Source organism: Sapajus apella, unplaced genomic scaffold, assembly GCF_009761245.1.
Source record: "Sapajus apella isolate SASKATOON/1434 unplaced genomic scaffold, GSC_monkey_1.0 scaffold86, whole genome shotgun sequence".
NCBI lineage: Eukaryota > Metazoa > Chordata > Mammalia > Primates > Cebidae > Sapajus > Sapajus apella.
Window position 1 is genome coordinate 8,169,638 of NW_022437026.1, and position 12,658 is coordinate 8,182,295.

A 12,658-nucleotide genomic window follows, 5' to 3' on the forward strand; every position below is an offset into this window, starting at 1 on the left:
AAAAAAAAAAAAAAAAAAAAAAAAAGTTTACAGGTCTGCTCACTGTCATTACACAATTTAAGGCCTACTCTAAGTTATAATAAATCCAGTAGGCATCATATTCTGCACTATCAAGGAATCCTGACACTGAGGCCTTTTAAAGAAACCTGGCTATACTGGTTGCTGGGGAGGAGGGAAGGGTTGGGAATCACTTTGTACCCCTGGGACTTTGTTTCCCTCAAGGGAAAAAGAAGAAACTGAAAATAGCCAGTCAACAATTTCATTCAGTAACCTTAACTAAATGTTTACTCTGTACAATACACTATGTTAATCACTAGCGGGGATAAAAAGGTGAATAGGACCTCCAAGTCAACAAAGAATTTATAAAATATTTGATAAGAAAGACGTATATTAAAAACTAAGTCAAACTTTAACGCTAAAAAATGAGCTGTAAACAAAGTGTTGTGGACTATAGGATTAAAACATTATTTGCTAATAATCAACCCACACAAAGAACTGTTCAAATTAGTCCTCATGCCATCTCCAATTAACAATGCAGAAAAGACGTCTAGCACACTGTCTACACAAGAAAAAGCAATGTTCGCAGGGCTGAGTGGCCTTAGACATTTGCTTCTCCTGTTGATCTGTGGGGCTGAGGTCTGGAGAGGGTGAAAGATGATGCAGGAGCTGGAGGGGTGAATGGCTGGGGGCTGTTCAAGGCCAGTAGGATGAGATCCAGATTGTGTCTGGAAGCATTTTAGGGGCCCTGAGGATGGAGTAAGGGATGAGGGACCACCAGAGAATCCTGAAGGAGCAAGGCAGGCAGAGAGTGATCAGGGAGAAGTAAGATCGTGGAACGATCATTTATATCCCATGCACGTGTCAGATGCTCTCTGCACTCACTCAGGTCTCACAGTTCTGAGCTATGAATCCATAGTCACCAATACCTAGAAAGGTCCATTTTACAAAGTGGGGAACTGATGTTGCGAGAGAGGAAGTCTTTCCCACAGTGCGGCTGAGTGGTAGAGCCAGGTCTTGCTTATGTTTGCAGCCTGTCTGCCTCCTCTTGTGTTATTCCGCTTAGTCACACACAGTATCAGCCGCTTCCGACCAGATTGGTAATATTCTGGGGTGGAGAAAATAACTGAGGCATTTGCCCATGTCCTTTGGGTATCTGTTGGACTGGGGCTCAGGTGTGGCGGTTGTGTGAGGCTGGGCCCAGATGGAGAGCTGACCGGAAGTAGGCTATCCGCGTCCCTCTGGAGAGTTCCGCTTCCTGTCCCGTGGCCTTTACCCCAGTGGCAGACAGGCCAGCACATGCTAGGGGGCTGGTTCTTGAGTATCTCACTCTACTGAGAAATTAGGTGCTGACACCTAATTTCCCACAACATATCCCTGCTGAGAACTAGTCAGAGGAAAAAGGGCTGGGCTGAAGGGTGGTCCTCACCCTACAGCAGGGAACAGGGGTACAAATCAGTTCACGTGCCTGAAGGCCAGGACCTGAACAGGGGAGTACCTGAAACACTGGACTGACTCACCTGGACTGAGGTCAGGGCAGCCTTGCCCTGCTCCAGTCACACTCAGGACTGCACCTGCGTGTGTGGGCACTGGAACTGAAATCCAGATTGAGGGGCTGGGCCTGAGATTTTGTGGCTAGAAGGGGCCCACATAACTCAGGTCCAGGGAGGTGAGTGACCTGCCCAAGACTGCAAGGCTGTTAGTGGCAAAGCTAAGGACTGAGGCTCCTCCAACTCCAGGTTACCTTGCTGCCTTCTCAGGAGAGTGAAAAAAACTACTCCTTTCCCAGAGGAAGCAGACATGTACCTAACTGGACAGGGCAAGACTCACTTAAAGATGAGGGCTGTGAAGCCAGGCACAGCAGCTCACGCCTGTAATCCCAGCACTTTGGGGGGGCGAGGCAGGTGGATCACTTGAGTCCAGACGTTCGAGACCAGCCTGGCCAACAGGGTGAAACCTCATCTCTACTAAAAATACAAAAATTAGCTAGACGTGGTGGTGCACGCCTATATGCTTCTCGGGAGGCTGAGGTAGGAGAATCACTTGAACTGGGGAGGTGGAGGTTACAGTGAGCTGAGATCACACCACTGCCTGGGCAACAGAGCAACACTCCATCTCAAAAAAACAAAAACAAAAAACGATAAGGGCTGTGGCTGCTGAGTTTCATCATCCACAGTTCAGAACCCAGGTGGTCGGGAATAACCCACAACTGTTTGACTTCTGGGATTCCTGGATTCTCTCACCACTGGGTTCCCTTGACCCGGCCATACATCTTCACCAGCCTATGTAACGAGATGCAGTAACTGCACTGGGCTAAGACACCAGTGCCTGGTGGTTGGCTCAACTGCATCTCTCTGCTTGTTGACCCACTGGACAAAACCTCCTCCTCCTCTTCAAGCTACTCGTCCATGAGAGACAGGGGAGGAGCCTCCCTTCCCTGAGAGGACTGAGAGCCTAGGTGTGTCTTTGTGTCCTTACCAACTGAAAACTCAAGATTTTTATAAACAGAAAACCATTATCAGACTCTCCTACACATTTGTCATCATTAAGTTCCCAAGAGGAACAGAGTGACCCATTTGGCTGGGCAAAGCAAGAGTGAACATCTTGAGAAATGTGAGCTCCTCATACCCTTCCAGTGCTGCTCAGGTTCCAGGTTAGTGTTCTCCTCTAGCCTCCTTCCCTGGGCTCAAATTCTCAACTGCTGTGGGTGAAGAGTTTGTGGAACACTGCTGACCAGAGTTCCTCCCCTCTGAAGGCCTGTGTAGGGTTATCTGAAGGTGTTTCCACCCACAGTGCAGGAAAGAAACTCTGTGGAAGGCGCAAGGGGCAGCAAGCCCTATAGGCACCCGTGAGAGATGCCCGACACATCCCTGAAGAGCGAAGTTACAGCAGGATGTGAGGGGAGAACCAGCGAGGCAGGTGCTCATGTTCTCACGCCCCAGCCTAGTCCAGCCAAGTGCTGATGACCCGCACCTGCCAGTGCTGACGGTCCCACTGTCCGTACCACGGAGATGTGGGCTTGAACGCTGAGGTATGAAGGCTACATGTGGAAATGAGGAAAAGTGAGAGGGTAACTTCAAAGGAGACAGGAGAGTTTAATTGAACAGGAAAAGATCAAAAGTACAGCCAGCATTCCACTTGGTCTTTTTTCCATTCTCCTTTATTCCATAAACACCTAGTTACAAGTTGCACAAATCAAAAAATAAGGGTGTAGGGAAGAGTCTTGTGATGTGTGTGGGCAGGAGGAGGGAGAAAGAGTTGGGAACCAGTCTGCTCCTTTCACAGCCCTGGACAGGGCTACGGCCCCTCAATGGGGGCTCTGAGGAAGAGGTGGGCAAAGATCCAGGGTAGCTGAGGGATGGAGGAGGCCCCTAAACCCAGAGCTCACCCCAAAAGACCCTTTGCTGCATGGCAGGAATAGAATGGGAAAGCTGAGGGCGTTTGATTTGAAGACGGAGTGGCAGAATGAAAAATCAAGTTAGTAGATGCAGAGGCGGAGTCATCATGGTAAGGGGATTAAAGAAGGAAAGGAAAAAGTAGGGAAAGGGTGCAGTGAAAGGTTCTCCCTGAGACCCCCAGGGAGAGGTGGGGGCCGGCTTGCCTGTTAATTTACTATTAAATTGGGGATGGGATTCAGAGAGGAAAAAGTTATTTCAGGGGATGATTTCTCAGCCTCTCAGCCTGTACCTGGAGGGGGAAAGAGAGAGGAACACAAGTCAAAAGGAAGAAAAACTTACATAACGGCCAGGAGTTGGGGTTTAATCTCCGATTCCAGTGAGAACATTGTTCTCTTTCCAGCCAACTAAGACTTGTACTGTCAAATGCAGCTCTTATGGGAGCCCGGACTGCGCCTGCCTCCTGGCAGAGGACCATCTGCAGGTGCACCCCCGCCCTCCTCACCCTGTTACTTACAAGAGAGGCTGAGGGCCCAGGGCCCTCACCAGTCATAGCGGCGGGACTGTCGGGAAGGGGAGTCCTCAGGTCCCTGGATGGCCAGGCGGGGAGGTCCCTCTGCCCTTCGTCCCCCCGCCCCTGAGGACTCAAGCCGCCGAAACTCCAGGGGGCGCTGCTGCCGGAATCGGGACGTCTCCCGCCGCCACTCGTCATCAAACGCTGCGGCCTCACCTGGAGAGGACAGAGTAGACATGAGGACTGCGTGCAGCCTCACTCCTGGAGGCCGATGCGCGAGCCAGCCACAGCTTCTCCGGCCACAGCCCCGAAGGCTGAGTGTGTGCGCAGGGATGTGGGGCGGCAATTCCATTAGCTCTTTCGGTTTCTAAAGGGTCCCGGGAAGCCATTGGTAGGCCTAAGGTGGCCTACTGGAGGCAGAAATCAGAATGAGATTATTCTTCAGGTTCATAGTCCTAGGTGCACACTAGGTACTTAATAACTGCGGATTTGAAAAAGAGAAAGAGAGGAGAAAGAAAAAAACGGATCCAAATGGAGAAGGGTGTAACACTATCAACACGGAACCTCGGGGACAAAGTCAGCCCCTCACAGTGAGGACACTGCCAGCACCTGACTCAGCCCCACCTACACAGCCCCTGAGCTGAGGAGGCTCCAAATGCGGTAAGAATATGGGGCTGACAGCTGGGCGCGGTGGCTCATGCCTGTAATCCCAGGACTTTGGGAGGCCGAGGCAGGTGGATCACCTGAGGTCAGGAGTTTGAGACCAGCCTGGCCAACATAGTGAAACCCTGTCTCTACTAAAAATATAGAAATTAGCTGGGCGTGGTGGTACGCGCCTGTAATCCCAGCTACTTAGAAGGCTGAGGCAGAATTGCTTAAACCCAGGAGGCGGAGGTTGCACTGAGCTGAGATCATGCTATTGCACTCCAGTCTGGATACCTGGGCAACAAGAGTGAGACTCCATCTCAAAAAAAAAAAAAAAAAAAAAAAAAGCAAAAGAATATGGGGCTGACCCAGAGCTTTGCCCAGAAGTTTATGGGGTAGGGAAGTCTCCTATTAGGGGATGCCAGCCGGGAAGCGGGACGGAGGGCTCACTCTCATCCAGGTTGATATAGTCCTGCCGCTCCTCCTGGTCCCCTGTGCGATGGTTTCGGGAGCGCTGGAGGATGTGAGCCCTGTCCCGGATGTGATGCCCGATGGACATCTGTTCCAGTCCACTGTCTGAATCCCGAACAGTCCTCCGTGTCTCCCGGATCTGGGATGAGGCAGAACATGGCACACTCAGCCACCCCTTCCAAAGCCCTGGCTACACCATCTCAGGATAAACACACCACCCACAACCCAATCCGAAAAAAGCAGCCAGGGATTCTGCGGGTACCACTCAATCCCACATTCTCCGGGATAGGACAGCTCACCCCGCCTGGTGCCGAGCGCATCTCTGATGTCTCTTGGTAAACCTTGGGGGCACCATCGCCGGTATTGGAATAGGAGATGACAGTAGAAGATGAGAAGGTCTGGCAATTGCCTCCAGCTGTCATGTGTTCCTAAGGACAGGGTAGGTAGGGGAGGGCTGAATGGGGAGGCATCCCCCCTGGTGAAGGGTTTTCACCCTTCAGCTCCCTGTTCTAGCCTGTATCTTTCTCACAAAATGTAACAACTGAAAAAACATCAGGACTCATCGTTACCCTCCCAAATTCCTCTGAGTCCAATCACAAGCAAGAAGGACCTGAAGAGACAGAGACTTAATTGTATGCTACATAAAAGTGCTACTGCTGCTTCAGGCAGGCATGACAGCAGATACAGGGTCCCAAGGCTCTCTGCTTCAATTACTTTACCCAGTACTTTACTCTTCACTAGCATACTGTCTCCCTCTTGCCTTAGAGGATTCAAGGTGTTGTCAGCCATCACCGAGAGCAAGGCCAGGGAAGGGTGTGGGGCAAGGCTCACCATGTTACCAATCATGTCGTTCATCATCCCAAACATGTCCATGAAGCCACCCGACTGGAGGAAAGAGATGGAAAATAGAGTCAGGAAATCAAAGTCAGTGTTCAGAGCTGATCCTGTTTAGGAACCCACAAGCCACATGGCTGCACATTTCCTTTCTCATCTTCCTTCACATCTAGCAAGTAGTCTTTCTCATTCTCCCTTAACAGAACCAGAATATTCATGTTTCTCCTCCAGTAAACTGCTGACCCCTCCTCAGTCTCTATGACTGCTCTGATCCAATTTCCCTTCTTCTGCCTACTGTATTCCCCCATCTTTAGGAAGCAAGGCAAAGTTAATGGATTCTAAACTCTAAAGAGATAAGGCAAAGACCAGGTTTTGCTAGACAATTACATCTTCCTAATGAGTATGAACTTCTAGGAGTACGAGAGTTAATAACATCTTTTCTTTTTTCTTTTATTTTTTTTTGAGATGGAGTCTGGCTCTGTTGCCCAGGCTGGTGTGCAGTGGTGAAGTCTCAGCTCTCTGCAACCTCTGTCTCCTGGGTTCAAGCGATTCTCAGCCTCCAGTGTAGCTGGGACGACAGGCATAAACCACTATGCCTGGCTTTCTTGGTATTTTTAGTAGAGACGAGGTTTCACCATGTTGGCCAGTCTGGTCTCAAACTCCTGACCTCAAGTGATCACCCGTCTCGGCCTCCCAACAAGAGTTAGTAACACCTTTCGCCAGGTGCGGTGACTCACACTTGTAATCCCAGCACTCATGGCTATAATCCCAGCATTTTGGGAGGCTGAGGCGGGCAGATCACTTGAGGTCAGGAGTTCAAGACCAGCCTGGCCAATATGGTGAAACGCTGTCTCTACTAAATATACAAAAATTAGTAGGCCGGGCGCGGTGGCTCACGCCTGTAATCCCAGCACTTTGGGAGGCCGAGGCGGGTGGATCACGAGGTCAAGAGATCGAGACCATCCTGGTCAACACGGTGAAACCCCGTCTCTACTAAAAATACAAAATATTAGCTGGGCATGGTGGCGCATGCCTGTAGTCCCGGCTACTCGGGAGGCTGAGGCAGGAGAATTGCCTGAACCCAGGAGGCGGAGGTTGCGGTGAGCCGAGATCGCGCCATTGCACTCCAGCCTGGGTAACAAGAGCGAAACCCCGTCTCAAAAAAAAAAAAAAAAAAAATTAGCTGGGCATGGTGGCTCGTGCCTGTAATCCCAGCTACTCAGGAGGCTGAGGCAGGAGAATCACTTGAACCCAGGAGGCGGAGGTTGCAGTGAGCTGAGATCGTGCCACTGCACTCCAGCCTGGTGACAGGGTTAAAGGGCTTTAACCCACAGGGCTCCTAGCACCCAAAAGGCTCAGAGCTTTGTGAACGTCACGAAAAGAAGATTCTGGGGTTACCCATGAAACTATTCGAAAGAGGCAAATCTGGGAATAATATCTAAGGGTAGAGAGTGTGTCTGAGATGGAAGGACAAAGGGAGATGAGGACTCACCATTCCCAGCATCCCAAAGGGAGAGACAGCTCCAGTCTACAGGAACACATGAGGAAAAGAAATTAGAGACTTCATCCTATCTCCTTACAATCCCAAACCAGGTCCATGGCCTCAATTTTTTTGTTTTCTATCCTCTCGAAAGGGAGTCACAAAGCTCTTTTTCCTGACCCCTTCCCCCACTCCTAGAGCATTTCACTTGCTCAGTTGGCTGTAGGGCAAGAAAACCAAAGTGCTTTCCTAACCACCCTCCAACCTTTGGTTCTCAGGTGTGTCTCAGCACCGTTACCTGCTGCATCCTGCGGCTGGCAGGCCTGGTCCCTGGCATGTTGCCATCTGTGATGCTGAGGAAGGGGCTATATCCAAAGCCACCTGACAACATACGGCTCATATGCTGACGGTGAATAGCAAAGGGGTCCCTGTGAAGTGAGCACATAGTATGGATGGCAGAAGCACCAAGCTGTCAATCCCTCCACCACCCTGCAAAAAAATACGCACAGGGCAACAGTGACACCAATGCCTACTTCCTGCTAGGTGGTAGCGGGGTATCCAACCAGTTCCAACCATTCCCGGCAATGGGAACCCAGATGTCTGCCTGAACTGCTCGGAGATCTGGAGTGGGAGAGCTTGACGGGGAGGGAATACTCACATCAGGAACATGGGATCCTCAGGCTCCACATCCCTCATGAAGCGGAACATCCTGATCTCAGCTCCAGGGGGCTCCACACTGGAAAGGTGTGGAGGCTCAGATACTTGGAGGTGGCCAGGCTTTTGCACACCCGCTCAGCGTAAGGACTCTCAGGGCACTGGCCTTTCCCAAACCTTGTAATTGACCCCCTAAACTCCGGGGAGACCCTACTACAGGTGTTCCACACAACCCTCTAGGGAGAGAAGAGCTCTTCAAACCTCTCTCTCAATTAGGGCCATGGAAAATTTTTCCAAGCCTCTGGGTTTCTCCCTCCCCCACTCAGTCATCCTCTTCCCAAAGCTCTGGCCGGTTGCATACTCTCCCCTCCTCCTCCAACGTCACCGTTCTAGATGAGAATCCCAAGTGCCGGTCCTCCGTCCCATTAATGACCCCAGTCACCCGCCCCCTCCTTACACCCAGGCCTCCCCCAGGCAGGCCTCACTATGCCCCCTGCGCCCGTCTGCGGCTCCCCCAGCTCCCGCCTCCCTGCCAGGCGAGCAGGAGAGGTAGGCCTGAGCCTCTCCTCTCCCGGCCCCGCATCCCCGGCTTCCAGACCCTGCAGCCCCGCGGGCCCGCTCCCATTCCTGGCTGCTCGCTCTGCCTGAGCCTCACCAGTGCCCGATTTGGGCTCAGCGGCCCATCCGGCCGGTTTCGCTTCCCGGTGCGCTGCAGGGTCAGGGTCGCGGCCCGGGACGCGGGGATTGGTCCGAGCTCGAGCTCCGCGGCCTCCCGCGCCGCCTCCTCCCACAGCTGCCACCTCCGTACCCCCCCCGCGGCCTACGGAGCAAGAACCTCGGCCAGGCCCGGGCGGAAGTGACGTCATCATGCAACCGCCCACCCGGGGCCGGGCCGTGGGAGCCCCGCCCACTAGCGTGGGTGGTGAGACGCCTGTGGCGGCGTCCCAGGGGCTAGGGGCCAGGGGCTAGGGGCCAAACTCAGGGGAGCGGCGCCTGAGGCCGGGCGGGGTTCCCTTTGCACGAGTAAGGGGAGTTCATTAGTAACCCGGATTTGGGTTCTGTGGACTGGAAGAGGCTCGCATAAGGCTCGGGGGGAGGAGAAGAGGAATCCATTCTTCGGGAGGGACCGGGTTGGGGGTTGAACTAAACTGGAGGACTAGGGGCAGGGTCTCTGTGGGCGACCGGGCGGGGCGGATCCCTGGGGGAAGCTTTAAGCAGACTACTGGAGAAGCGTTCTACCCTAGAGGGAGGATGGGCAGCTTTCCTGCGGGTGAGGCGCTTGGGCCTGTCCCCCCTTGAGGAGGAGCGTTCCTGGCAGGGCGGAGTCCCCGGAGTGACGAAGAGGAGGAGGTGAAACTCTCCAGCCCGGATCTAGTTAGGGCTTCAGAAAATCCGATGGGGCAGAGAATCCAGGCTGCGGGATTGGCCGCCAGATGGCGCTCCCTGGCCAGGCTGGAACCCGAGGTCCTTGAGAACTGGCTTTGGAGGGGGACTTGGACCCTTCCCCTTTACCCATCTGTGAAGGGTTGGACCAAGAAAAAGGCTACAGTTCTGAAGTCTATTAGTTTAATGCCAATCTTCCCTTCCTTTTACTCTAATTCTTGCGTCCTCAAGAGTTCCCAGTCCTGCACTGACCTTTCTTGCTTGCTTTCTTAGGTCAAAGGTCTAAAGGTTTTGGGAAGAAAGGAGTGGAGAGCTCAATTAACCTGGATCACCCAGGGGAGGAGCTAAAACGGGACCCAGGAGACCTGCCTCCAAGGCTAGAGACTGATACTTTGACATACTAAATGTCTTGCATAAAATCTGGCTCTGCTGGAGAGAAGGGCCCTCCCACTTGGGGTCAAGGGATTTCGACTGTCTAGCATGGACTTTAACCAGACTCATCCAAACTCCAGCTTTCCCTGGTTCTTTACTCTGGCGCTTAGCCATATTAGTGCTGTGTGGAGCCTGACCCAAGGAGAAAGACTTGTTTCCAGTAATTCCCTGGGGGAGAAGGAGGGGGTCCCTGGTGACTCAGGAAAAGGTGCTAGGAACAGGGCTTCTCAGGTTTCTTTGGACTTGATCATTATTAAAGAGGAAACAACAATAATAGAGACGGGGAGCAGAGACAGATAATTAAGATATAAGCTGGCAGACTGGCCAGTCAAAGGAAAACAGACACAGAATACAAGTAAATTTGTTTTTCATTGCTATTTCTGGGGAAGAGACAGTAAAATATTTTATCTTCCAGATGCTCTATCTCTGGACATCCCACCGTGCAACTTCCCCTTATCCTCTTGCCCCAAACGAAAGCAGTTTGACATGTGAAAAAGAGTTGTTCCTAGTAAAGGCTCTGTGGCTGAAACTTAACTAAGGAGATCCTGTCGACTTTTTTTTTTTTTTTTTTTGGTCCTCTTCCTCTCCTAAAGCAAGTTATTTATTGTCCAGCCAATCAACAAATGTTTAAGACTGGCCACGGTGGCTCATGCCTGTAATCCCAGCACTCTGGGAGGCTGAAGCAGGCGAATCACGAGGTCAGAAGTTCGAGACCAGCCTGACCAACAAGGTGAAACCCCATCTCTACTAAAAATTAGCCAGACGTGGTGGCACACACATGTAATCCCAGCTACTTAGGAGGCTGAGGCTGGAGAATTGCTTGAACCTGGGATGCAGAGGCTGCAGTGAGATGATCACACCACTGCACTCCAGCCTGAGTGACAGAGTGAGACTGTCTCAAAAAAAAAAAAAAAAAAAAAATTAGCAGGCACCTGTATCCCAGCCATTTGAGAGGCTGAGGCAGGAGAATCACTTGAACCTGGGAGATGGAGGTTGCAGTCGAGCCGAGATCACACCACTGCACTCCAGCCTGGGGGATAAAGTGAGACTCTGTCTCCAAAAAAATAAAAAAATAAAAATAAAAAACAAATGTTTAATGAGGCCTAGCACTGTCCTAGGTACACTGTATTAAGCATACATACAAATGTATAAGACACAGTCTACCAATTTAAGGCATACAATCTTCTAGCCACCTTTTTCTTTTTTGGTTACCTGTTATCTTTTTTTTTTTTTTTTTTTTGAGATCTTGTCATTGCACTCCAGCCTGGATGCCAAGAGTGAAACTCTGTCTCAAAAAAAAAAAAAAAAAAAAAAAAAATCTGCTATCAGCGATGTTTAGCATTGAATGGTTTCAAGTCATAGTTAGCTTCTAACTATGAAACAAAACTTAAAACCTGGGTTTTGTCCCAGATTAAAAGGAAATTGTTGGCCAGGTGTGGTGGATCACACTTGTAATCCCAGCACTGTGGGAGGCGGAGGTGGGCCGATCACTTGAGGTCAGGAGTTCCAGACCAGTCTGGCCAACATGTCAAAACCCAGTCTCTACTAAATATACAAAAAAAATTAGCGGGGCATGGTGGCATGTGCCTATAGTCCCACATACTTAGGAGGCTGATGCAAGAGAATCACTTGGACCCAGGTGGCAGAGGTCACAGTTAGCTGAGATCTTGCCATTGCACTCTAGCCTGGGCAATAGAGCAAGACTCCATCTCAATAAAAAAAAATTGTTGGTCAGGCACAGTGACTCACACCTGTAATTCCAACACTTTGGGAGGCCAAGGCAGGAGGCTTGTTTGAGTCCCGAGTTGGAGACCAGCTTGGGCAGCATAGGGAGAGCTCGTCTTTGCAATAAAAAAATTAGCCAGATGTGGTGGTGTGTGCTTGTAGTCCCAGCGACTCTAGGGGCTGAGGTGGGAGGACTGCTGGAGCCATGATCACACCACTGCACTCCAGCCTGGGTGACAGAGCGAGGCCCTGTCTCTCAAAAAGGGGAAAAAAAAAAAAAAAGAAAAACTCTTGAACAGGTGAGGATGAAAGAGGAAATGCAAGAGCTATTGTCAGAGTTCTTGAAGACATACCATATAGGCAGGTGTCTACTCCAGGAATTGAAGGGATGTAATTTTGCAAGTAACCAGAGTTTGTGTCTGTCTTCCTTCTCCCTGTCTTTCCCTCTCCTTCATTTTCTTTCCTCTCCTCTCCTTCACTCCCTTCCTGTCTCCCTTCTGCCCTCCTTTTCTTCCCCTTTCTCTTTTCTTTTCTTCTTTCTTTCTCTCTCTCTTTCCCTCCCTCCTTCCCTCTTTCTTTCCCTCCCTCCCTCCCTCTTTCTTTCCCTCCCTCCCTCCTTCTCCTCCCTCTCCCTCTCTCTTTCTTTCTTTTTCTCTCTTCCTTTCTCTTTCCTTTGCTTTTCTTTCTTTCCTTTCTGTCCAGTGAACTGTGGTGAACAGTGTCCCATAGGTAAGATATAGAAGGGAGAGCAGGCCCTGCCAGGGGTGAGGCTCAATATAAGGCAGATAGGGATTGTTGGGAAGGAAGAGAAACAAAGTTTCTACATTCACTGTTCTATCTGATGGAGCCAAAGTCAGAAAGTCCTTGAGAGGGTGCAGCTGAGCCAGAAAAGGGGCTCTCTCTTCAGATATGAGGTCATGCCTCTGGAGCAATCCCAGGGCAGTTGGAGATTACAGCACAGGGAGGGTGGAGGAGTGATTCAGGACTGAGGGGAGACTGGGTTTCCTGCCTGAGCAGCATGAGCAGGTGTGGCTGAGTGTGCGTGGATGTGATGTGCGTGTGTGTTGGGAGAGAGAGAGAAACGATAAAAAGGAGCTCTAAGGTGTCCCAGGTAGAGAGAGGGGATGC

General features: G+C 51.1%; 1 protein-coding gene across 1 annotated transcript; it reads right to left on the reverse strand.

Annotated features, from left to right (window-relative positions):
- Positions 1-3,135: 3,135 nt before the first annotated feature.
- MLF2 (myeloid leukemia factor 2) lies at positions 3,136-8,848 on the reverse strand. Its single transcript, XM_032254626.1, has 9 exons — positions 8,646-8,848; positions 7,995-8,072; positions 7,635-7,764; positions 7,349-7,384; positions 5,854-5,907; positions 5,322-5,450; positions 5,002-5,161; positions 3,910-4,122; positions 3,136-3,684 (listed from the first exon to the last, which is right to left on the reverse strand). Exons 2-8 carry the CDS (start codon positions 8,042-8,044, stop codon positions 3,935-3,937), a joined length of 747 nt encoding a protein of 248 aa, XP_032110517.1. The 5' UTR covers positions 8,045-8,072; positions 8,646-8,848; the 3' UTR covers positions 3,136-3,684; positions 3,910-3,934.
- Positions 8,849-12,658: the final 3,810 nt, after the last annotated feature.

Excerpts from the sequence above, each read along its gene's own strand:
- MLF2 (XM_032254626.1), bottom strand. The coding sequence starts at position 8,044 with ATGTTCCGCTTCATGAGGGATGTGGAGCCTGAGGATCCCATGTTCCTG. Across the intron at positions 7,765-7,994 it reads GAGGATCCCATGTTCCTGAT|GGACCCCTTTGCTATTCACC; the intron begins GTGAGTATTCCC and ends CTCACTTCACAG. Across the intron at positions 4,123-5,001 it reads CTATATCAACCTGGATGAGA|GTGAGGCCGCAGCGTTTGAT; the intron begins GTGAGCCCTCCG and ends TGTCCTCTCCAG.